General features: G+C 57.4%; 1 protein-coding gene across 5 annotated transcripts in view; it reads right to left on the bottom strand.

The window, feature by feature from the left end:
* The window catches only part of SEMA3F (semaphorin 3F), a 29,190-nt gene extending 5,270 nt beyond the window's left edge, over positions 1 to 23,920 (bottom strand). For 2 of the 5 annotated variants that reach the window (XM_029917516.1, XM_029917519.1), the window contains exons 1-12: positions 23,874 to 23,911; positions 20,334 to 20,413; positions 19,806 to 19,965; positions 5,717 to 5,877; positions 5,570 to 5,632; positions 5,334 to 5,453; positions 4,530 to 4,622; positions 2,896 to 2,989; positions 971 to 1,090; positions 627 to 766; positions 395 to 509; positions 162 to 231 (exon numbers count right to left, since the gene is read on the bottom strand). In XM_029917516.1, the coding sequence (XP_029773376.1) occupies positions 162 to 231; positions 395 to 509; positions 627 to 766; positions 971 to 1,090; positions 2,896 to 2,989; positions 4,530 to 4,622; positions 5,334 to 5,453; positions 5,570 to 5,632; positions 5,717 to 5,877; positions 19,806 to 19,917 (1,088 nt within the window). In that variant the 5' untranslated portion in view covers positions 19,918 to 19,965; positions 20,334 to 20,413; positions 23,874 to 23,911. Of the gene's footprint in view, positions 1 to 161; positions 232 to 394; positions 510 to 626; positions 767 to 970; positions 1,091 to 2,895; positions 2,990 to 4,529; positions 4,623 to 5,333; positions 5,454 to 5,569; positions 5,633 to 5,716; positions 5,878 to 19,805; positions 19,966 to 20,333; positions 20,414 to 23,873 lie in introns of those variants that run through there. The other 3 variants (XM_029917517.1, XM_029917518.1, XM_029917520.1) reach the window with 3 other exon arrangements.
* Positions 23,921 to 23,929: the final 9 nt, after the last annotated feature.

Here is a 23,929-nt window from a genome sequence, read left to right as displayed (position 1 = left end):
GCAGGGCAGGCTGCTGCTATAGGCCGGGCAGACCCTTGGCCCAGGGCCCCTTCCCAGCCTGCCCCCACCCCACAGCTGGCCACCAGGCCAGGGTCCTCCACGACTCATAGTCCCCCAATCCAGCCATACCCTGCCACAGCCAGCCCTGGCCTGAGCCTTACCCCGAGGAGGTAAAAACAGCATAAATGATCGGGTTCCTCACATCCTGTGTCTGCTGGACAAACACATCCTCTGGGAGCAGAGGGAGAAGACCCGGGGAGGGTGCATTAGCCAGGAGTCCCAGGGCCATGCCCACTCCTGTCCAGGGGGCCTGCCAAAGGTGCCCTGACCACCCATCCAGCTCCCACCCCTCCCATAGCAGCCATAGGACCCAGCCTGCCTGCTGGATACTCACGGAGCTCATCGAAGTGAGTCTCAATGCCATCCTCGCCGGGCACAGAGCACACCAGTCGTGCCTTCAGGAATGTGCTCCACTTATTGACCAGGCAGCAGTGGCCACCGTCATCATTCTGGGGACAGGGAGCAGGGTCAGATCAGCTCTCACCCCTGAGGCCCTGCCAGAGCAGGGCTGCTGGAGCCAGCACTGGGTCAGGAGACAGGCGGCATGGGGCCCTGACGACGCGTACCAGGCAGATGCGCCCAATGCGGGCGTACACGGCGGGGCTCTGTGGCGCCTCTGCCGATCGCTCGCGGAAGAAGAAGTAGAGCTTGTCGTCGTTGCGCTCGGCGCTGTCAGGGATGAGCTCGGCATGGATGAATGAAGGGTCTGTAGGTAGGCAGTGGTCAGCTGGGCAAGCGCTCCTCGGGCAAGGCCTCTTTCCCCAACGGAATCCCAGGCCAAGTACAGGAACAGCCCCCGCTCTTTACCACCCCGGGCAGTCACAGGACCAGACCCCCCATGAGTGCCTCTTGAAGATCTTGCCCCATTTTATATGTGCTGCCCACCCAGGGTCTTGCAAGCTGCCCTCACCATTCAGCCACCGCGAGTTGTACTGATCTGTGCGCATGGCCGTCTGCTTTCCCAGCGTGCGGAAGATGGCTGCATCGGTGCCCATGAAGTCGATGTACACACCAGCATAGAGCTCCTCATCTGCGGATGGGCGGGGGGGCCAGTCAGGGGACCCCTTTGTTAGGACCAGGGCCCGATCCCCTTTGTTAGGCTTCAGAGCAGGGTCCAATCTCCCCCTCAGTCTCCCTTGGGCACGACTGTCTCATCAGTGGGGTACTGGTAAACGTTTAACAACTGGCTCTAGGGAGTGCCTGGGTGGCTCAGTCAGTTGAGTCAATTGAGTGATAGAGCGACTAAGCATCCAACTTCAGCTCAGGTCATGATCTCACTGTGAGTTAGAGCCCCACTTTGGGCGCACTGCTGTCAGCGCAGAGCTGGCTTCTGGCTCTCTGTCCCCCTCTCTATGCCCCTTCCCTCCTCACGCCCTCTCTCTCAAAAATAAACTTAGATACAGATATACATATATTTATTTATTTTTTAAAATGTTTATTTATTTTTGAGAGAGAGAGAGAATATGAGCTGGGAAGAGGCAGAGAGTGAGAGACAAAGAATCCAAAGCAGGTTCCGCACTGACAGCAGAGAGCCCAACTAGGGGCTCGAACTCACAAATCATGAGATCATGACCTGAGGCGAAGCCACACGCTTAACCAACTTAGCCACCCAGGCATCCCCAAAATAAATAAACATTAAAAAACAAAAACAAAAACCTGGCGCTGGGAGGATTGGGATTAGCAGCACTTAGCTCTGATTAGTAGCAAGAGCCAATTTCTGTAGTGCATATACTCCCACCATGGCTGATTTCAAGCTACTAACTTGGGGTCACTGACGGTGGAGCTGGGGAGAGCTGCCAACACTATGATACAGTATTTCTACCCCACAAATACAACAACTGCAAATAGCCCAAGAACAAAGATAATGATAAAATGTAGTAAAATAATTTGGAAGCAATGAGTTTCGAATATTTTTACCTTTGTTTTTAAGGTAATTTATTTGTAAATTATATAATTTAATTCTTAGTCAGAGCTGTGTTTAATAAGAGCTGCCTCACAGAATACCTGATAATTTGCGGATTTAGCATCCATGCTGGCTCTGGCATAACACTCCATGTCTTCCCTCTAGACTTGCCCAGGGCAGGCCCTGCCTTCCCCTATCAGACTTCCTGGTCGGGGCTCTGCCATCAGGCTAAGATCTTTTCACCCACCAAGACGGGGAGGATAATGTCTCCCACCCCCACCCCAAGACTTTTCCCAGGTTTGGAGGTGGCACGGTGCTGAGCAGTTGCTCTGAGAGGCAGACTAGGTCGGGCAGCCAGAAAACAGGCAGATTATAGGGATCAGGGGAGTGGTGGGCTCGCCCAACCTGGGGGTAGGAACAGCAACTGCTCCTGAGGCCTCAGGCAGGACCCCTCCTCAGAGAACATTCTCTCAACTCTCCTGGACACCTGGCCAGACCAGACATAAACCCGGCTGGTCGGAGGGCCACGACTCTCTGTGTGTGTTTCCTTGTGGGCCTCTCCCAGCCTCCCCGACAAACCAAGAACGTACCTCTCACAGTACAGACCAAGCTTGGCTCTTCTCTAAGGCAGCCTGTGGCTGGGAGGGGTCTGGCCTACGCATGGACACTATTTTAGGGTAGGATCTGGCTCCCCCACCTTGCATCCCCATCTGGAGAGCTGGAGAAAGGCTCACACCACTAGTCCCTGCCCCTCAGCTTACACTGGGGTCTGGTTTATAACCCTCCCTCTGACAGGTGGGGCCCCGTGGGAGAGTTTGGGTTGGCATGGTCTCGGTCTCTGCCCTGAGGTAAGTGTTGGTGCCATGATCCCCATTCCAGAGGCAGAGAACACACACTTAGGCTGTAGAACCAGGGTGGGGTAAGGCACTCACTGATGAGGGCTGAGGCTGTGTCCAGCTTGGGGTCGTATGGACACTTGCCCTTCCCTGACTCGAGTCTCTCAGGCTCCAGGTAGAAGATGTAATCCTGCAGGGCAGAGGGGAGCTCAGCATCATCCAAGCTGGTCCCACAGCCTGGGAGGGCAAGGGTCATCAGGCTCCCAGGGTGAGAGCAGGCCCCGAAGGACCCCCTGAAGTCACACCCCTTCACTCCCCAGATATCCTTGTGTTTTAACTCTGTCCAGCCAGGTCTCCCACGGCAGGGCCAGGCTGCAGTTCCAAGGGAGGTACTTCCTGGCCCCAGTTATCAGATAAGACCTGGAAATCAGGGGCTGAAGCCCCTCCACGCCAACTGGTTCAGGGTGACTCTGGTCAGGGCCCCCTTGGACTTGACCTGAGCTGTGGCTGCCTGTCCTTGGCCAAGATGGGGCTGACCACCTGATCAGCGCAGGAAGTACTGGCCAAGGGCCTTTGGTCCTGACCTTTGTTGCCAGGTGTCACCAGGCCAGAGGGCTCTGAGGATACTGTGTCCCCAGGCTTTATGGCCTACCTGTGGTTCTCAGGACAGAATAATAGGCCTTAGACTTTCCTCTGCCCCTCAGCAGAGCACCCAGTTCCCTATGTCTCCACAGTGGGCCAGGAGTTGAGGGGTTCAGCCCAGACCACATGGGATTCACAAAGCCCCCCATGCCTCCCAGCCCAGCCCTGAAGATGCTAGGAGGCTGATGAAAGCACTGGGACCAGGATGAGCTCGTGGGGCAAAGGGAGGAAAGAGAGAGGCACAGAGGCAGGAAGGAGGTGGCAGCAGGTGGCAGGGATGGTGATGGGAAGGTGTACACAGGCCCACTTCCAGTTACACTCTGCACACGTTACTTTCTGCACACGTGGGCTGCACACACAGCTTGGCACGCATCACTGTCAGCACATGGAACCCACCGTTCACACCCTGGGCACACATGCAGTCTGAACGGTCCCACTTTTCAGCACTCCCCATCACAGACACACCTGCTCAAGTGACCACTTGCTCTGTCATTCACTGGCAGCCCCGGCCCCCCTGCCCAGCCCCAGGTCCCCCAGCCCAGTCCTGAGTTGTGGCTAGTGGGCAGACAGTTCTTCCCCTTCCACCCCAGGGGAGCAGAGTCCCAAGCATGTGAGCATGCGGGACACTTGTGTCAACCCGTGACCCACGGAGGCATGGGGCATGGACACCTGAGAGTAACATGTCAGACTGCATACATGTACCATGTTCTGACTTGGGGTGCTAGCTAAGGTGTGGGTTTGAGAGTGCACAGCACGTGCCCAAGAGTATGCTGGTATACGCTCATACATGTCTACACACACATGCTGAGGACTGAGGCGCCGCTGTCCCCAGGCTGTCTTCCCTACCTGGTGGCTTCATGATCTCTTGCCTGTAGGGGCTCACTGAGGCTGACATGAATCCAGCAGGGAATGCCTTCAGAGCCTGAGGGCACTGTCAGGGAAGGAGTGGGATGGGGGAGCCCAGAGTACAGGGGAGACCCTGGGGAGATGGGCCTGGGGTGCAGGTTCCTGGCTGGAAGGCCAGGCCCAGGGTGAGTTCGGTTCAGAGTCAGTGCTGCCCAGCAAGGGCCTGGAGGGATGAGTCCCACCTGGCGTGGGGCTGGAGGCGTCGGGCGGAGGGCACCATCTGTGGCTCTGCTGCCTCGGCCTCTGACCACCTGCATCTGGGTCCAGGACGTGGCCTGAGAAGATGAGGAACAGGGGTTAGAGCCAGGGGTGGCAGGGGCTGGGGGAGCGGGCTTGGGCTGCCAGCCTCTCACACCACACATGCCAAGAACATACGTGAGCACCTGGACCCCCAGAATACACATATGTGCCTGTGCGTGCACACATACACACAACTTGGTGAGCGCCTGCACACACATGTGTCCCTAAGTCCAATCACTCTCACACATGTCCTACAAGGTCACACCAACTCACATACATGCCCACATGGAAATGGAAAAAGGCAGAAGCGGGCAGGGTGGGGTAGAGCTGGGGAAGGGGCAGCTCTTCCCCGGGACCATGTGGCAGAAGCTGACCCAGGCGTCCAGCCTCCTGACGCTGAGGCCCCTGCCAGGCCCTCTGGCGTGGCTGCCAGGGTGTGGTCCACAGCCACAGCCAGGAGAACTGTTGCAGGTATAGAGCGAGCGCTTACTACATGCCAGGCACGGTGCTAAGAGCCTTGGGAGCGTTAGCTTGCTGCCTCCGCCTCACACCGGCCTGTGAGCAAGGCAGCTATTAGCCCCATCTTCAGGTGAGGACACCGAGGCTCTGAGAAGTGAAAGAAGTCACTCACCCAAGGTCACAGGGCTGGAAAGTAGTAGGGCTGGGGCTCAAGCTCGTCCTCTCATCAGAACACTGGCATGTGGCCACTAATGGGGCAGCACAGGGCCAGGGTGGGCACAGCTTACCTGGGCACGGCGGCCGCGGTTTACATAGGTGCACATGGGGTTGTAGGCGCCGGTCCCACACACATACAGGTGTGTTCGGTTCCAGGGCTGGATGAGCCTGACGAAGTTCCCGCACTCACCCTGGGGCCAGAGGGAAAGCCAAGGAGGTGCCCAGATGCCTGACTGGCCCCACTGCATCCCTGAGGTCACCTGCCCCACGCCTCCCCCTTTCCACCTGTAGACCTCTCTGCACTCACATTGCCATCCTTGCCTGAGAGCACGCACTCCTCAATGCGCTGTGGGGAAGCTGCCCAGTGGATCTGCCAGAGACAGGGGTCAGAGGGTACAGCCCTGGGGCCCCCTGTTCCTCATCCCCCCAACCTGGCACCTGGGCTGGCCCTTACAATGAGGGGCTCACGGTTGATGTCATGCAGGTCCAGGGACAGCACGTAGTCCTTGCTGCCCACGTACATGCGGTCATGGTCCTCGTCTTTGAGCAGGATTCGATAGTCGGTTGTGTTGAGCAGGAAGTTGAAGAAGTGGGCAGTGCCTGTGGCCTTCAGTTCTGTGGGTGGAGGGCAGGGCAGCAGTTAGGATCCTTGGGAACCATCCAGACATGTCCCCTTTGACAGAGGGGAGGACCCCTACCATATGATCGCTTTAAACCCCTATGGTCCCCCCTAGACCTACTGAGCTCCCTCTCTAGTCCCTGAGATGCTGAGAGGAGAAAGTGAGACAGGTGGGCAGGCCACCTGGGCACATCCAGAGCTAAAGCCCTGATTCATGGGCAGCCCCAGCCAGTCTCTGGGTCCCAATGAAAGCCAGTGGGTGCGGGCCAGGGCACGTGATGGCATCAAAGACTCTTTGCTCAGATGGGGGTTAATGCTCCCACGCTCAGGGTGGGGCCTCCTTTCCACAGGGGCCTAAAAGGGTTAATGAGCTGGGGGGGGGGGCAGGAGCATCTAGGACAGCCTGCAGACGCTGGCACAGAGCCGGAATGCCCTGTTCTCACCCCAGCTGCCCACCAGACAGAAGGCAAAGCTGGCACACACCATGGTCCCCACCTTGTATGAAGCTGGTTAGCCAGGACACTGGAAAGCCCTGCTGGAGCTGTAGTGCCACAAAAAGTTGGGCTTCCCCCAGATCCCACTGCGCTGCTGCAGGAATTTTCAGCCCACTTTGAACCAGCCAGGAATAGTCTTTCCTGGGAAAGAAGCCCTCCCCCTAGCGCTAGTGTCCCAAGGCTGGGGGCAGGCTCCCATCGAGTCCTTCATTTGTCTTCTGCGTGAGTCTGGCAGTCCTGGCCCTCCCATCCCCAGACTGCTGGGGGGGAAGTCCTTATTCCTAGGGATGAAGGACAGGAAGGAACTTGGCCAGTGACAGGCGAATGACAAACACAGGACTCCAGAAAACTTGGGAACCTTCCTCTGGGAGGGGGAGACCCAAGGGGTCTTTTTGGCAAGCCCCTCCTCCACCCACCCGCAGCTATTTTTAGCTCAGCAGGAAAGGGAAGATTGTAGTGAAGGTGACGAATATTCACCCGCACAAGAGGCTTGAGATGGCAGCACACGGAAGAGCACATGATTGTGTGTACATGGCCTAGGCATGCACATGTGCACACACATGTCCTGCGCCAGACAAGGCACTCATGAAAGCGATCATACATATCCCAACTTCCCACACCACAGCTCATAACCCATTTCCCAGGTGAGGCAACCAAGGGGAAGGCCTGGAAAGGGAGAACAGCTGGGATCCGAGGCCCTAGATGCTGCCTGACGATGGGACCAGCAGGTGGCCCCATCCCATCAGTCAAAGTCAACCTTGACTCAGGCAGCTGTCTCTGACTGGCCAGGCTGACCCTGACCCCTGCTGTGTGCTAGGATCCTGAAGCGGAGCTGGAGGGGCTGTGCCTGAGAGCAGCTTCAGATGGGAGCTCCAGGATGTGCTGAAATGGGCGTGGGAAGTGGGCTGGGAGCCAGGGGACTCCCACAGCAGACCCAGAGCCTACATCTGAGGGGCTGGGGGGGCAAGCAAAGGCCTCGCCCCGCCTGGCCCTGTGTGGCTATGAGAGAACACAGGTGATGACCTTGGCCAACCGCTGGGACGCAGGGACGCCAAGGGATCAAAGGACCGATCTCTGCCTGGCTATGGCTTTGCCTGCCTGTCCGGCGGTGCCTCTGAAGTCCTAGGCAGGGCAGCCTGGGCACCTGTCCTGCACCTGTTGTTGGGCCACTTGGAGTCCCCCGCCTGGCCACCCAGCCATAGTGACAACAGGAAAGTAAACACTCCCCCACCCCCAGGGCCAGGAAGCAGCCAGAGAGGAAGTGGGGCTGCCAGCAGAGCCCCCCCAGGCTGGGACAGCCCGCCAGGGGTTATTTATACCCTGGCTTGGGGCATGGCCTTGGTTGTACCCTTACCCGTTCTACTGGGTTAGGGAGCATCTGAGGGGCAATGGAGGGGAGGGAGGCAGGGGTTGAAGTGGATATCTACTTTTCCCTACTTAGAGTAAGTTCCAAATACCTAGCCCCAGGGACATCTACCCTCCATCCCTGCCCAGCCTTGGGCCTCTGTAATCTGGACCCTCCTCCTCTGTGAACCAGTGTCCAACCCCAAGTCCAAGTACCCCTCCACAGTTCAGAGCCCTAGCACTCCAGATTCTATCCCCCTCTGTGAAAAAGGCAGAAGAGAGACCATTCATTCAGCAGACCTACATGAGGAGCAGGAGACTAGCCTTGATGTGACATCCTATGTCCTAAACCTGCAGGCCCTGCTCCCTAACCCCTTGGTGGAGGTGGGAATGGAGGGAACCTCCCATTTACTCATCAAGCACCTATTATGTGCAAAACCCTGAGCTTACGACATCTAATTTACAGAGGACAGGAAGTCCCAGAGAAGGGAAGTAACAGGCCCAAGAGCATGGGGGTAGGATTCCCACTGAGGTCCATGACCCTTGGGACTAAAGGAGATTCAGGCCCAGGCAAAGCTTGTCCTGGTGGTGAGAACCACCTACTGGGAGGGCAAGGGCCTGAAGATGACTCCCCCTCCATCAACAGGGCAAATGACTCAGGACCCTGGGGACTCCTCCCAGTGGCCATGGGATATGGCGTCAATGGCTCTGTTGTCACAGGACATGATGTTTTGGTCACTGTGGAAACTTTGAGGGGGAACTTCCATGAGGCCATGTGGGGTGGGAAAGGGGTGGGACCAAAGGTCAGGAACCTTTGGCTCTAGCATAAGCTTCATGACACCAGTCAGGACACTCTGTCCTCATTTTCCTATCTAGACCATCTCTTGAGCCCTTCCAGTACTGACATTCAAGGTGATCCTTGAAGTGAGAGTCTTGCTTTGACCCTGGGAAATGCTGACAGTGGAGTATTCCTTGGGACTTCCCCCCAACCATCCTTCATGGGCTGTCTCTGCCTTGGTGGGGAGAGGAGAATGGGATGTGGTCCCAAGTTCTTTCCCCATGCAAGCTGGCTCCCAGATGTCACCACCTCTTGGAGAGCATCCCTGCTGTATCACTTCCTAGTGCTGGGGTGAGGAGCAGAGAGGGTAATGGCGCAGGAAGGGGCTTCCTGTTGACTCATCCCCAGCCCTTCCCTAACTCCAGCTTGTCTCCACCCCACCCCCAACTAGAAGCAGAACTAAATCCTGAATCATCCATCTAAACCCAGCTTACAGAAAGGAAAACTGAGGTGGAGAAGGAAGGCTTTTCCAGGTCTCCAGAGTAAATTTGGTACAGGGCTGTGGACTTAGCAACCCATGGCTGGAGTGCTCATCTCACTCATGTCAGATTATAGGAAAGAATTAAAACAAGGCGCCCCATGACATCCCTGAACCCCAACTCCAGATGGGAAGACTGAGGCCCAGAGGAGAGTGGTGCTCACCTCAAGACACAGGATGAGAAGTGAAACTAGTATCCTGTCCCTCCTTTCTACCCTGCCATAGGGCAAAGGAGCTGGAGGCCTTCATCCTTCTGAGAAGCCTGGGTCAGGGCAGGAAGTGGGCCAGTAGTCCTGAGTTTCCTGCTGACACCTGCAGCATCAGCAGGGCTAGATCCTCCTGGCCCCCAGCCCCACCAAGGAGCAGGGACTTGGGTCAAGGGGACCTGGGGGCCCAGGGGGTCATCCATTGTGGGAGTCAGGGCTGACCTGGCCTGGCCACGTCCTCAGGCCCCGTCCTCTCCTCTACTCCACTTATTCCCAGGCCCAGCTCTGATAGCGGGAGTGTCACCCCTCCCCCATCTCCACGGCACTACTGAGGGAGCGCTGGGGCACAATCAAAGATTCTGTGGATGTCAGAACTCAAGTCTGGATGAGCTTTGACCTTGGGGAGAGAGGATAGTGTGCCCAGATAATGCTCCCCACCCCCATACCTTCACCCAGGCTGGGCACAGGTTAGGTGGGGCGACATCCGGGAAGGCTTTTCCCGTCATTGGGAAGGAAGAGCCTTTTCTGGCATCAGACACCTCATTTCCGCAGCCGTTCCCAGCCTCTAGGACTTCCCCATGGCCATTAGACACTCAGGGTCCTGGCCCAGAATGGCCTGGCAAAGGTCCAGAGGCAGGAACATTCTCAGTCCACAGGGTTTAGCCTTGGGGGGTCTTGGTTTCCTCCCCTCTAGAAGCAGTCAATGCCTCACTTTAAAGGATGTGGTGGGTGTAGACAGCACTGAGGAGGTGTGTCTGCAGCCCTCACCCGCAGACCCCAAGTGGGCGGCCCTGACCCCTGCTGCCGACCCCTGCTGCCCGTCTCTAGGACACGGGCTCTACTGCCAGTGAGGGAGGGGCTGCTGTAAAAAGGGGGTCCTGGAGTGGAGGTGGTACCCCGCCCCCTTGTTTACAGCCCCACAAAGCAGCAGGTCCTGACTGACAGTGTCACCTCCCCTGGCTGTGCTTGGGTACTGGGGGTGATAGACAGGTCCCTGAAGCCCAGCCCTGACCTCTGACCTCATGTGGGCCAGAGCAGCCCTAATCCCTGAGCTAAAGTGAAATAAGGTTGGGGGTAAGATGTGGGGGTGCTGGCCAGAGTCTCTGTCAGTGCTTTATCCTCCTGCCCTTCCGAGGAAGGAAACTGAGGTGGACAAGGGGATGTCAGCAGTGGTGGCAGCAGGAGTGGCAGGGCATAGACAGTCCCTACTGAACCACCCAGGGGGCTCTAGGGAGGGGTGGTCCCCAGCCCCTTATCACTCCCCCAAAGCTGTGAGGGGCCCCAGAGGAAGGCCTGGGGGCTGGGCTGGCCCCCTGGCTCCCAGCCTAATCCTCTTTTAATGAGCGGCCAGCCGGAAGGCCTCAGTCCCTGGCCACAGCCTTACAACCCTGGGAGCCCCAGCCAGACTGAGCTGGGGGCAGGGCAGCCCCTGAAGCCTTTCCGTGCACCTCCCCTCCCTGCCACTTCCCCCACTCGGCACACGCACCTCGTTCATACCCCAAAGCCAAAAGCTCAACATTGGCCAGGCCAACCCAGGGCCCTAGCATCTGCAGGGGATATACCACGGTGACATCTGCCATGTGCTCCCATGGACTCTCTCTTGGGCATTTACCATTAGTTCAGGGCCAGGTCCCACATGGCTGGACAGGGGAGACTCTGACCACTGATCCAGGGGCTTGCTCTCCCAGTCCCTTTGCTATCCAGGAATGTTTCGGATGGGAATCCCTAGAAACCAGACCTAGGGTTTTACCTAAGGCATAAGCTGCCTCCTCCCTGGGGGGTAGGTTCCAATTCCTCTGGCCCCTAAACCCCTTAATATCGGTCCCATCCAATCCCATCCCTGGGCCAGGCTTTCTAGATTGGAGACCCAGAGGCTTCCCCAGGAGCCATCCACACTCGCCCCCCTTCCCCCCAGGCAGGTGAGCCAGGTCGGTGCCAACAAAACCAATTACAGCCGCTCTCACCCAATTAGCAACTAATTATGGCCTCGTAGTCCATTCAACATAATTAACATGTAAATGACTCGGCGTGTTTATATTCAATAACTGCTCTGATTGAATTTAATTTAAAAGTCTGAACTGGGGACCCAGTTACCGTATTTCACCATCTAGAGCAGCCACTTCCTGATAATGTGAGCTCCTTCAGGGGAGAGGGACACAAGACCAGGGTGGAGAGCAGACGGACAGATGCTGTGACACCGGCCCAGTCCTGGTGAGGGCAGGGATGGCTGCAGTCCCTACATCCCTGAAATGCTATCCCAGGGGTGGGAAGGTGGTGAAGTCTGAAGAGCCCCAGTGGGACCCTCAAGTTGGGAAATCCTCTGGAACTAGGGGGCCCTTTTTAAGGGCTACTGTAAACATCCCAGCTGTTCAGTAAACACCAAGCTAGAGAGCAGAGCTAGAGCCATCCAGCTGGGTTAAAGCTCCACTGTAGCCTTCCCTCCCATTTTGGGGGCTGGGGGCTAAGGGCTAGAGCCTGGGGCCAGCAGGCTCAGCCAGGCTATTCCCACGCCCGTTCCGCCCCAGTGCCCGCCTGCTCCGCCCAGGAGAGGACAGGCTGGGGGCACAGCTCAACCTGACCCAGGAAAAGCCAGGAGGGAAGACGTAGCAGGGTCACACCCTGGCACACATGCCAGTCAAAAACCCAGGGTTCCACACCTCTCTTCCACGAGGATGTAGATAACCTTCAACTGTTTTGTCCCAGTAGGTAGGGGGCTTTCTAGCTTAGGTGCCCCAGTTATCCCTGCCCACCCTCATAGCACCTGATTATTCTGGGTCTGGGCTGGTGACTCAGGGAACAAGGAGGACCCTTGTAGGTCCATGTAGGACCCTCAATGGCATATGCAGATGCCTACAAGGATGCCTTTGGGCATTCACCAGCCAGGCAGAGCTCAGAGCTCTACCCCAGTTTGGAAAGGATACAGTGCAGGGGCAAAGCTGGCCTGCAGGGGCCGGGAAGGCCCCGTGCATCATGTAGGAGGCAGCAACCTGGGCTAGGCAAGCAGCTCACAGGAATGTGCCCCAAGAAGTGTGTAGGGGGTGGCCTTGAGGGAAGGGTCGCATTGATCCATTTCTCAGGTGGGGAGAGTGGATCATGCCTCCAGTTTCACTGGCCTCAGGGGCCCACCCCGCCTCCCACATTCCAGACCTAGCCCGGAAACCCCTCACTCCTTCCCTCCCTCCCTAGCCACCTCCTCCTCCCCCTGACTGCAAAAGACAACAAACTCTCCATGGCTCATTTACTCCGATAAATCAACCAGACAGACAGACCAAGATGGGACTGACAGGCTAGTGGGTGTCAAGACCCTCCCCCTGCCCTGCACCCAGCCCCCATCTCTGCTGCCCTCCTTGGACTCCTGGGGTCCCTGCAAGCCCCTCACATCACCCACCCAGAGATTCCCAGGATGTCCCAGACGGTCTTAGTCTCCTCCCCAACATTCAGATGGGGAAACTCAGGCATCGGACAGGCAGATGTGTACTTAGGATCAGCCTTAGGGGATGCAGTAGGACAGAGTTGGGAGACCAAACAGGACTCAGCCAGTCACCAGTCCAGGAAGACTGTGAGTTCTCCACACAAGCCTAGTGCTGGGACAGGAGGGTGTTAAAACAAATGACCCCGACAGCACAGGCAGCCCTGGGCAGAGGCCCCCTGGGATGTTTCAGGGGCCCACAGGGCCCCTGAGTTCTAGTTGCCCCTCTGCCAATTGTAGTGTCTGACCCACAGGGGCCCATCATGCTGGCAGACCAGCAAGTATACAGGCAGGGGACGCTGCCCTTGGAGGGAAATGAGAACATTAGCACCGAGCCCTAAGTGGAAAGAAACATGGCTCTTGGCTGGGTGCAGAGACCTCAGAGGAAAGAGCATGTCCGGGTAGGAAGCCAAGGAGGGGTCAGGATGGGGATGGCAGGGGGTGGAGGCAAGGGGGGGATGAGAGGGAGGAAGGAAGGAAGAAGAGTGGGGGAAGGGGGGCCTGGAGCTGAGGCCTCATACCCCAAAGATTTCCTGGCCCCCGGAGGGGCCTGTTGCTTTGGGGCTGTCCCTGGCCTTCGGAAGTGCAGCAGATACCCCATACTTGCCAGCAGCCCCACTGAGAACACCACAAGTCAGCCCAGCTGAGGCTTCCCTCCCCTACAGGCAGGCCTCCTGGATCCTAGGCCAGCAGCCACCACCAAGGCCCATTCTTTGCTGGGTCCAGTGGTCAGGGTCTGGAGCCCAGGAGGCCTCCACCCTCTCCCTGAGACTGCTCACCAGCATGGGGTATGTCGGGGGGAGCAGTAAGGAGGGTGGAGCGGTGGCTACAGGCCTGCCAAGCTCAGGCACCCACGTGAGCTGAGCTTTGGATTCAGACCGGAGCCTTCTGGCATCCAGGCCTCTGGCAAAGGCCCTCTTGCTATTTCTAAGAAAAAAATGCAGCAGGAATCTTCTCTGCTTCTCCAAAACTCCAAAGGCTCCCTTGAGACGGGGCTCAGATTCCCAGGACAGCACCAGGCCAGGCCAGGAAACCATGCTCTCAGCCCAATGGTATAGATCCCCAAGTGAGCAACCCAGGTCCGGTCACTCCTAGCACACGCAGCAGGAGCCAGAAAAGTGCTCAGAGAGGGGTCACTGTGGCTGCTTATGGGCCCCAAACAGAGTGGGGAGCTCCTCAGTGTGAGGAGCTCCCTCCAAGGCATGCCCTCCCCAGTGCATCTCTCTCACTGGATCTACCTCACCATATGCATTCGGTGCCTTTGCCACGAAGAACAAAGAGCTTAAAAACCACAAGGAACGAGTACAAATGCTACGTCAAAGCAGCAAGAGCAGGACTCCATCCAGTGTCTCGCCCTTTCCCCAGGTGTTGTGGCAACACCCTTCACCTCTGCTTCCTGCTCTTCCTTCCCACAGGCTCCCTGCCCCTGTTGGAGATGCAGCCTCCTCCAGGAAGCCTGACCAGGTGCCCATGATAGGGGCACTCCCAGAACAGGGCTCGGGGTAACTGCTGCAGTCCTTCCCAAATACTGTCCCCTACACCAAAGGTTGGAAATCTAGAGGGGCGCCTGGGTGGCTCAGTCAGTTGAACGTCCGACTTCGGCTCAGGTCATGATCTCGAGGTTCCTGGGGTCAAGCCCCGCATCGGGCTCTGTGCTGACATTTAGTTCAGAGCCTGAAGCCTGTCTTCACATTTTTGTGTCTCCCTCTCTCTCTGACCCTCCCCTACTCGCACTGTCTCTCTCTGTCTCTCAAAAATAAATTTTAAAAAACATTATGAAAAATTAGAAATCTAAGTGGTGCAGAACTTTTTGGGCCTCCCCCAGGACTAGCCCTCACCCCTCTGCCACCTTCAGCATAGCTCCTAGTTAGGAAGTCCGGAGACTTCCTTCACAGGGGCCATGACTGCATTCACAAAGTTAATCCCTCCTACAGCACAATGAGGCCAATGCCGTTCTCATCCCCACTTTACAGACAATGCAGCAGGGACACAGAGAGGCTCACTACTCAAGGTCTATCCACAGCCAGGATGCAAGCAAGGCAGCCTAAGCCCTCAGGATGCTTGCCTGCACTGAGCCACTGTGGTCCCCACCTTATGCAGGGGGAGTCAGGTCCTCTAGCGGTTGAGCCACTTGCCCGAGGTCACACAGCTGACAAGAGTAGAATGGAGGATTGTCTGCCTTTAGGGACAGCCCTCTCTACCACCACCATCACCTTCGAATTCTACCAAATTTAAGTTCTAGGGAAGGAGCTGGAAGTCTCCCAGGGATCAGGGGCCAAGTACCCACGGCTCTGAAGACACTGTCTGGGCCCCCTGCCACCCCTGGAGGGGTCACAGAGTTGGAGGTGCACACACACAGGTGCAGACAGCCAGGAGCCCACTTTGAGGCCACTGCCTCCAAAGCCACAGAGTGAAAGATACCTTTATGGGCCAGGATGAGATTTTTATCTTGGCGGTTTCTCTTTAAATTCTTTACGATTACGAAGCAGCGGGGGCTGCCAAGGAACATGATTTACTCCTTGAGCATGCACCAGCTCCTTGCTCAGTGCCAAGGGAAGCTGGAGCCAGAGAGGGAGGGGTGGGCGTCATGCCAGGGAACCAGAGACAAGGCCTGTGCTGCTGAGGCCCAGCTAGTGGCGGTCCCGTCTGAGGCTTGGCTGGACCTGGAAGGACCTCAGCTGAAGGCCCCCAGCCCGGACCTGGCTCACTCAGACTGGGCCTCTCGGCAAGTACCAGGACCTGCTCCATTCTCTGTGTGCCAATCACTGGCCAGCTGAGGGGCAGCCAGCCAGCCTCCAGGACCTCCCAACTCCCAAAGTGGCCACTTCCAAGTCCCCTATCAGGAGTAAGGCAGTTCCCATTTCCTGGAAAACTGAGATCCCAAACGCAGGAATCTGGGCTCAAGTTCATGCTTTGAGTCTTCCTACCTTCCTCTTCATGGCTCATCTGGAATACTGGCCCCTCCCCAGTTTGCTAGCTCTAAATCCCACTATAGCTATCGGAAACACCTGACCTCTACCCAGCTCCCTGGTGCCAGCTCTGGCCTCCAAGCTTCTGGGCCTCTCCCCAACACCTCCTCTTCTGTGTTCTGAATCTCCTAGCCTCCTTTGGCTGGCCAGGGAGCCCACAGGGAGGCAAGGACACATCCCCCACTCCTCACTGTGCAGTCAGGCCTGGTGGTGGGGCAACGCTCCATCAGGGCTAAAGGCATTTCCACTTGAACCCATATTCACCCACTCTTCATCCCCGCCTTGGGCGAAATCAATGGGCTATGACCTCTCCTAACCTCCAATCCCATCATTTCCTAACAAGGAGACCTGGCCACTCTGGTTCTCTGATGCCACATGCAGATGACGTAAGTAGTGGCACTATTCTGGGCCATTAGTCCCAGAGGCCCAGAGGCTGGGCTGGGGTGGGTGCGTAGGCAGCGACCAGCACCTACCCACTCACTCTCCACCTGAGAGTGTCCTTCCCCACAGAGCAAGCCAGTTACTCTGGAATTAGAGAATTTCCAAACCCCAGGGCTTCTCTGGACACAGGAGCCCTTTCCTCTCCTGGACACTGGTTTTCCTTCTCCAAAAGGAGAGAGCTTCCTACGGGACTCTGATTAGTAGTGGACTCGGGTGATGGAGGGCTGGATTTACAGGAAATAAGCAAACCCAAGGGCTGTTGCTTCTGTAAGCAGAGAGTGTGAGAAGCCTGCCCAGTGCAACCTCAGCCCTCTCCTTAGGAAATGAGGCTGGGAAGGCTAAGGCCAGCACTGCAGGATCCTGGAATCCTGTCCCTAGCTCAAGGAAGAGGGCTGTGCCTGCTTCCTCCAATCCACCCTTCACTCTCTTGGTCCTGAGACAGGCTCAGACTTCAGGCAGAGCCAGGCTCCAGCTTCGCCCTGTTGCTGAGTGATGAGAAACCTCACAGAAAACCCATGGAGACCCCCTCAGGCATTGGAGAGACCACCACATGGTTATCATCATGGGTACCTACTGTTATTCCTATTATTTTCATCTTTCCTGACTCTTCTGCTCCATCTCCCTACTCCTGCCTCAGTTTCCCCAGTAGCCCAGACATCTCGTGTCATCACAGGGCCTCTTTCCTCCACCAAACACCTCTTGACCAAAGCCAGCCCAGGCGGCAGGCAGCCGCTTATTGTGGGGGTGGCTTCCTGGGATAAAGTAAACATTCCCCAAGCTGAACAAAGGACCTGGCAGGGCACTCACACCTCCCTGCTGCAGATGGAGGTGGTGCCCCCTGGCTTGGGTCATCTCAGGATGGGGGTAGGGAGAGCTTTTTCTCCTAGGCTTGACCAGGACTCTGGGGCTAAGGGGACTCCAGACAAGGATGAGTGGAGGAAAGGGTCCTGCTGTCCAGGCTCTCTGGTCCCAAGCATCCATGAGCTCTCAGAAGACATCTCATCTCTCCTCGCAATCTTGCCCATTTGGTCTCTCACTTCTGTCTGACCTTGGCTATGTTGCTAATGGAAGCCCAGGAGATGGGCCATAGGAGCCCCTCCGACCTCGACTCTAACTGAACCCTGGGCCCCTTCTCCCTTACACTTTCTCAGCTTTTGGCCTGACTGGGGTGCCCAGGCAAATGCACAGGCAGCAAGCCCAAGTCTGAACCAGTTCCTGCCTTTGTTCCTTTAGCTGCCTTGGGCAGTGTGGCCCCTCATGCCAGCACCTCCGGCTTGGAAGGGTCTGGCCCGACCAGGCCGGAACTAGCACCTCCCAACAGCAGAAAGACCGAGGGCTGGGGAGGGGAAGGGCCTAGCTTGAGTCTCTGGGGCCTGATACGCCAGCTGCTATATCCAGGCAAGGCACAGAAGGAGAAACTGAGGCAGAGAGCCAAAGTGACCATTAGTGCTTCTAAAAGCAACCCTCTCTATGCCCCTCAGGTGTGCCCGGGAGAAGCCCCCACCCCTTTCCCAGTCCCCGGCCTCGCTGTGAGATCCCAGTTTCTATGGATGCTGGTCTCCATTCTCACTCTGCAAATGCTTAGCAAGGACCTATTCCTCACCGAGGGCCACTTTGTGTACATGACTGTGCTGAGATGATCCAGCGTGGAGGGGTGGGGCAAGGACGGGTACACAGGGCCTGGCACATGGTGAGCGCTGGGCTCCCAGGTTGCCCTGACCAACTGGATGTCCATTATCTTTTCAGCCAGTCTGACTGAGACTTGTCCACTGCAGACCTCTGGTACTCAGCACGGGGCCTGGTACAGAGTAGGGACTCAAGTATCTGTTAAATTAAGTAATATCTAAGTATACAGCTAGGACATGAGATAAGTGGGGAACGGGAAAGGTCATTCAGGACAGGGAAGCCAGTGTGTGTGAGAGGCCTGGGATGGGGTGGTCCCAGGCACCCTATGGCCCCACCCCAGGCTGCCACAGCAGTCAGCACCATAGGCTGGCTGCCAGCAAGCTGGGCTTTTAGTCACTGCGGGTGTCGGCTTCAGAGCTAATTGAGAAGGAATCGACCTGACCAATGTGGGCGTCAGCAAGGCCAGGACACCAGGGTTCTATTTCTGGCCTTCCCTCTGCCTCCTACCTGACCTTGGCCCTGCCCTTGCCTGAGCCTCGGTTTCTCTCTCTGGAAAACAGGAACAAAAGTCTTTGGCTCTTTGTCTCTGGAGGTCTAAGAAGGTTTAAAAGGCATATACAGAGGACCTCCCTAAATCTTATCCCTCTTGCTTCCCTTCATGGGTCTCCAGGGCGATGACAAAAATAATACCCAGAGTGGATGTTGGGTTATAGGGTCCCAGAGATGTGGAGACAAGCCCCCACTCCCCTTGCCCTGGGTGGGGGCAGGGGATGCTTTGCACCCTCTGTCAGCACCCTGGGCTGGGAAGGGAGTGGGGGGGGGCGGGGACAGGCCCCTTCAAGATTTATTAATCTGCTCTGAGGAAATCCACCAGGGAAGGGTGGAGGTAAAAGCAGAATAAATCTCTCCCCTGCCCAGGCTTGGGGGTGAGGGCTGCTCTTAAAACCAAAGGCATCACCCTTCCGCCCATTCCACAGGCCCCACACTGGGCTTCTTCCAGGCCATCTTCAGAAATGCACTCCTCACTCCCCCCATCAACTCACATGGTGGGATGAGGACAGGGGAGGGGCTCTGCTGGGGACATGGGAACATGGTGAGGTGGAGGCTGGATCTCAGCCAAACCTGAGGAAGGAAAAGTCAGCCCAGCCTTTCACCCCAATATGTGTGCCCGGAAATCTGGCCGGCCAGGGCTGAGTGGGCCCCACCCAGGGCAGGCCACTGAACAAAGTGACCTTGGGCCAGAAGAGAACTCAGCAGTGACCCCAGATCCCCCAGATCCCAGCATGGCTGCCACCCAGAGAGAGGGGAGAATCTTCTGATCACACAGACCTTTGAGGAAGTGGCTCGTGAGTGAGCCATTGGGACACCTGAGTGCGCCATGTGTAGTCACCTGCCAGTGGGTGAGATTCAAAGGCAATGGATCTGGGGACCTGTCTCTCACTCTGCAAACCCAACCCATCATTAAAACCTTCCAGTGACTTCCAAAGCAAAGTGCTCATTGAGGATCTCAGGAGTGCAGACCTGTCACATAGCATGTGCTCTCCCTGAACTCACCAAGGGGCCTGCCCTTCCCTCACAGCCAACAGCACTCTCCCTGATCCCTGGGAACCCCTCCTCCAGCTTCCTGAGGCCTCAGTGTCTGCCCTTCCACCCCAGGGACCATCCAGGGCAGGACCAGACACAGAGCTATGGCAAGGAAGGGCTTCCACAAACCCAAGTTTGGAAGAAGTGGCATCTCTCTCTCTCCCCAGTTATCCATCACACAGAGAGAGGCCCTCTGCAGACCCGAGGCCACCCAGCCTGGGACCCCACATTCTGCCTTGAGAAGGAGCCCAGACTCGGGAGACTTCTCTGAAATGTCTACATGGCCCGTTCTCCAGCCTTTCCTGGCAAGTTATCATTGTCCCCCTCTCCTCACTCACACTCCCAGGGTGACCCATGTGGCTGCACAGTATGTCTTTTTTTTTTTTTTTTTTTGCCTTGTCTCTCCCTGTTTCCTTGGCATCAGGCCAAGCACTGTGGACAGAGGATGAGGATGCTAGGGCAAAAAGCCTCTTACCTTTGAATGAGAGCCGGACCCGGGGCATGGCTGGGAGGTGGTCCTGGGTGGGGGTGGCTGGCCAGGCCCCAGTCAGTAGGGAAGCCCAGAGGAGAAGACCAGCGACAGGCATTGTGGGAGGGGCCTAGGGCCCAGGAAGCAGGCTCGATTGTCTGGACACCTGAGAGGGGGGAACCGAGATCAGAATGTGTAAGGTAGATAGGGGTACCCTGCCCTAGCAGCTCTCCTTGCTCACTCCCTCAGCCTGGGACCATGAATGCCCTAGTATGCAAACTCTATATACTTTTTTTGTCCCTGCCTTTGTCTGGGAAGGTGTAGCCAATAGGCCTGAAGACCAAGCAACCAGGTGCAGCCTGGGGTCACCAGAGCTAATAGGGGCCACTGAAGACTCAGACAATGCCCCCCACCCCAGCATCCATTCACAAGGTCCTGGTGAAGCAGGCAATCTTACTGTCCCCTCCAGTTCCCAGCAGGCTCTCTCTTTTGTGCCCACCCCCTACCAAATGGGCTGCTCCTTCCTTCGCCCACCTCAAGGAATGGAGGAAGAGATGGATCCAGTTCTGCCTGCTCCAGCCAAGCCTGTCCTCCCAGTACAGGGGAATCTGGACCTGATTATTGGGGCAGGAGCATGGGAGAGAGTGGAGGATAGTGAGACACACACAGACAGCTCAAAGTGGGAGAGACAGCAGCTAGAAAAGGAGAGGCAAAGAATAGCAGGGTCTACTTTTACTGGGATCACAGCAGGAGGGATCCAGGTCAGATGTACAGAAGGACTTGCTGCCAGGTAAGTTCCAGCTCTGCCTCTAGAGGGCAAGGAAAGTGGGGCTGGGATGGCCGGCAGGCCTGGGGCAGGGTCTGAGCCAACCTCGGTGTCCCCAGCAGAACCCCTAGACCCCCAGCAGGTCCAAGTTGTGATACTATGTTTTTCAAATATTGTCTCCCCAGGCAGGCTGGCTGTTGGGTAAACGCAGCCCAGCACCAGTTGTCAGAACATATTGCTCCCTCCCGGCAAAACCCAGCGCCAATTCCCAACCCCCCCACCTAGATACACTGGGGGTGGGGGCACCAAGAATAACAGGGTGAGCCCCATCCTCCAGGTCTGCCCTGTCTATTCCCTTTTCCCATGGGAGGTAAGGCCCGTTTCTAGGACCCTGGGGTAGGGTGAGAGGTATTGTGGCCTGTCAAACCCCTGTACTGGCTGACAAATGCTGAGGCAAGGCCCAGGCTCCACATCTGTCAGACCCCACTTGCCTCTCCTACCAGGGCAAACCACTGGTGGTTCTTCAGACAGGAAGTGCAGCTTCAGGCCTCCTGGCCCATTCCCCAGGTGGTGCCCTCTGTGGGAACACCCTCTCCAGAATGCCTGACACTCCTCTCAAGTTGCTTCAAGATCCCCCACCCATCACAGAAAATCCCTCCTGGGAAGGCTGGCTGAGGGAGGGGGGAACAGAACCAGCCCCTCCCCTAGTCTGTTGGGACACAAAGCTGGTGCCCACTGAATAGCAGGCTCCACGTTCCGCTGAGAGGGGGCAGGTAGGAGGAAGGGCTGTGCAGCCACCATCACCCAGGTACACCTGGGAGGCCCCCACTAACAGTTGTGGATATACACACGTCCACACTTGCATGCCCACACACGTCCTCACAAGCATGTGTTTGCTCAAGAACTTGACCTGCTAGTGGGGTGGGGCTCAAGGAAGCTGGGGAACACTGTCCTGGCTTGGGGAGGGCAAGATACAGTCTGGGTCCCTCAGAGACCTTTGATCGTATGTATCAGGGGGCTCAGGGTGACTCATCCCCCCATCCCCCCGCCATGACCTCATTTCTTCTGCATCCGTTGTGGTGGTAACAAGGGCAGGGTCACCAAGGACAGCATTAGAGTCCCCCAAGGTATCCAGGGAGGTGGAGGATTCTGCCCCACTGGGCCCCTACAGGGACCTCTCACAATGCCCTGGCCCTTTAAAAGAGTGAATGGGGGATGTTCAAGTCTGCTGGGGCTTCAGATTCAAGTCCAGGCTATCTCTGGCAGCATGGGGGATGGAAAAGAGGAGAGAAGAGGGAAGGAAGAAGAGGAAGAGAGGGACAGAGAGAAGGAAGGGGAGGGCACTTCCACAGTTGCTCCCCCTCTGCCAGCTCCTAGGTGCAGCCCCAGAGAAGCCCCCAGTCAGGCGAACCAGGTGGGTGGACAGAGAAGGAACAGCCACCGCCACCTGGGAGCCCACCAGGAGGAGAGCAGAGAAAGGAAAGGAAAGAAGCCTGGCGGGAGGGAGCAAGGGAGGGAGGCAGGCGGGAGGGAGGAGGAGAGAGGGAGGAGAGAGGGAGGGACGGAGGAGAGACGTTCGAACAAAGAACCGAGAAGCTGGGGCTGGCAAGGGGTGCAGAGAAGGGGCAGCCAGACAAGGGGGTCCGGAGGCACCTGGGGGTAGCGCAGGGGGCTAGGTGGTCGAATCGTCCGGCCTGATCCAGACCTCCCAGGCTTAGAGTGAGGTTGGGGGGTGGGGGGTGGTGAGCAGCCTGCCTCAGAGAAGGGAGGTTAGCTCCTCAGAGCTGAGAACTGCCTGGATGGAAGGGAGGCAGGAGCAGGGGCTGCGGGGGAACACAGGAATGGAATTATTAACAGCACCCCAGCCCTATGATAGCCCTTCCACCCCCACACAGGCCAGAGCTCCTTTCTGGCTCCTTGGCTTCCCCCTCCCCCAACACCCTATGGACCAGGAAGCAGAGTCACACCACCATAGCTGGGACTGACACCCCCCTTTCACAGCTAGGGGTTTCCCAGTCAAGGTCACCTGGGCTCGGCCTCATCCTCCCCCTCAAGGTATACCTGGCTGAGCATGGGGGCCACTGAGGCTAGACTGCTGGCCTTCTCTCCCCCAGCCCCAGCACTTCCGGGCTTGGCTCCCTCAGAACTGAAGGGCAGCAGCAGGGGTAGGCTTGCCCGGTGGCCTGGCTTCCAGCACACCTTACCCAATGAGTCCTGGCACACTTTCTGTGCAGCCTCAGAAAAGGCCCCAGCTCCATCCAACCCCCTGGTCTGGGATGAGCCTCCCAACCCCTGGATACAGTTTCCCCAATCTCTGCAACCAGGACAGGGGCTTCTGGGAGACAACCTGGGTGAATTCAAGAGAACAGGAAGCCCCAACCTTGCCCAGCTCCAGGGTGGACACACCAGTGCCCTCAAGTCACTCCCTTCCCCAGGTGTTCATGGGCTGGTGTTCTCAACACAGTTATCTCAAGAATTCTAAGTTATTTAAGCAGCCAGCCCCTCAGCCTTAGCACCAGCTGACCGCTCCTACCAACCCTGCCTCATTCCTGGGGCACCTTGACACTCTAGTCCTACCTGCTCTGGATGAGCCCACCAAACTCCTAGTGTCCCCTGCCCATTTCACCACTGGGGCCCCAGCCTGCCCAAATGGGGGGCTTAACTGAAGGCTCTCCTACCTCACCTAGAGCCCAGAGCCAGGTCCCTAATCCAAGCAAGACTCCCTGCTGGAAAAGCAAACCCAAACTGGCAGCTGGGGGTCAAGGGGCTAGCATGGAGTTGGGAGAAAAGCTTCAGGGCTGGAGATCCTGCTGCCTTGCTGATCTGGGGGACCCTCCACGTGGGGTCTGCTAGTGTAGCGCTTCCCTTACAGCAGATCATTTGGATCGGGACACTGAGGCAAAACAGGCGCACCTAAGGGGAAGAACGCTGCCTGAGGCGTTAGTAGGAGAGTGCTGACCCAGGAGAACGGGTATCTATACTCCCGCACCAGGAACGTGGGGATGGGCGTGCTTGGGAGCACCCACCCACTCAGAATCTTATGAGAAAAAGTTGCTTTGCACACTGGTGACCCCGCAGGACACACCAACCACACATCTCCACGTCGCACGGATGCTAAGGGAACAGGCAGCCCGGACAGGTACGGCGTCCACTCCGGTCCTATCTCCCCTGCATCCTCGGGAAGCCCGCAGCCTCTCGGATCCCCGCGCCCCGGACACTTCCGCAGAGTTGCAGTGCCCCGGGTCCCAGAGGGATCGCGAGGTGGCCCGGCCCCTTGCCCGCTCCCTCCCGGTTCCCGCCGCACTCACCTCCTCCGCGGCGGCGGGGCCTGGGATCCCGGGCGGCGGGGGCGGCGGCGGCGACG

The sequence above is a fragment of the Suricata suricatta genome, chromosome 12 (genome assembly GCF_006229205.1).
Source record: "Suricata suricatta isolate VVHF042 chromosome 12, meerkat_22Aug2017_6uvM2_HiC, whole genome shotgun sequence".
Taxonomy (NCBI): Eukaryota; Metazoa; Chordata; class Mammalia; order Carnivora; family Herpestidae; genus Suricata; species Suricata suricatta.
This window is presented reverse-complemented; position numbering and strand designations above follow the sequence as displayed.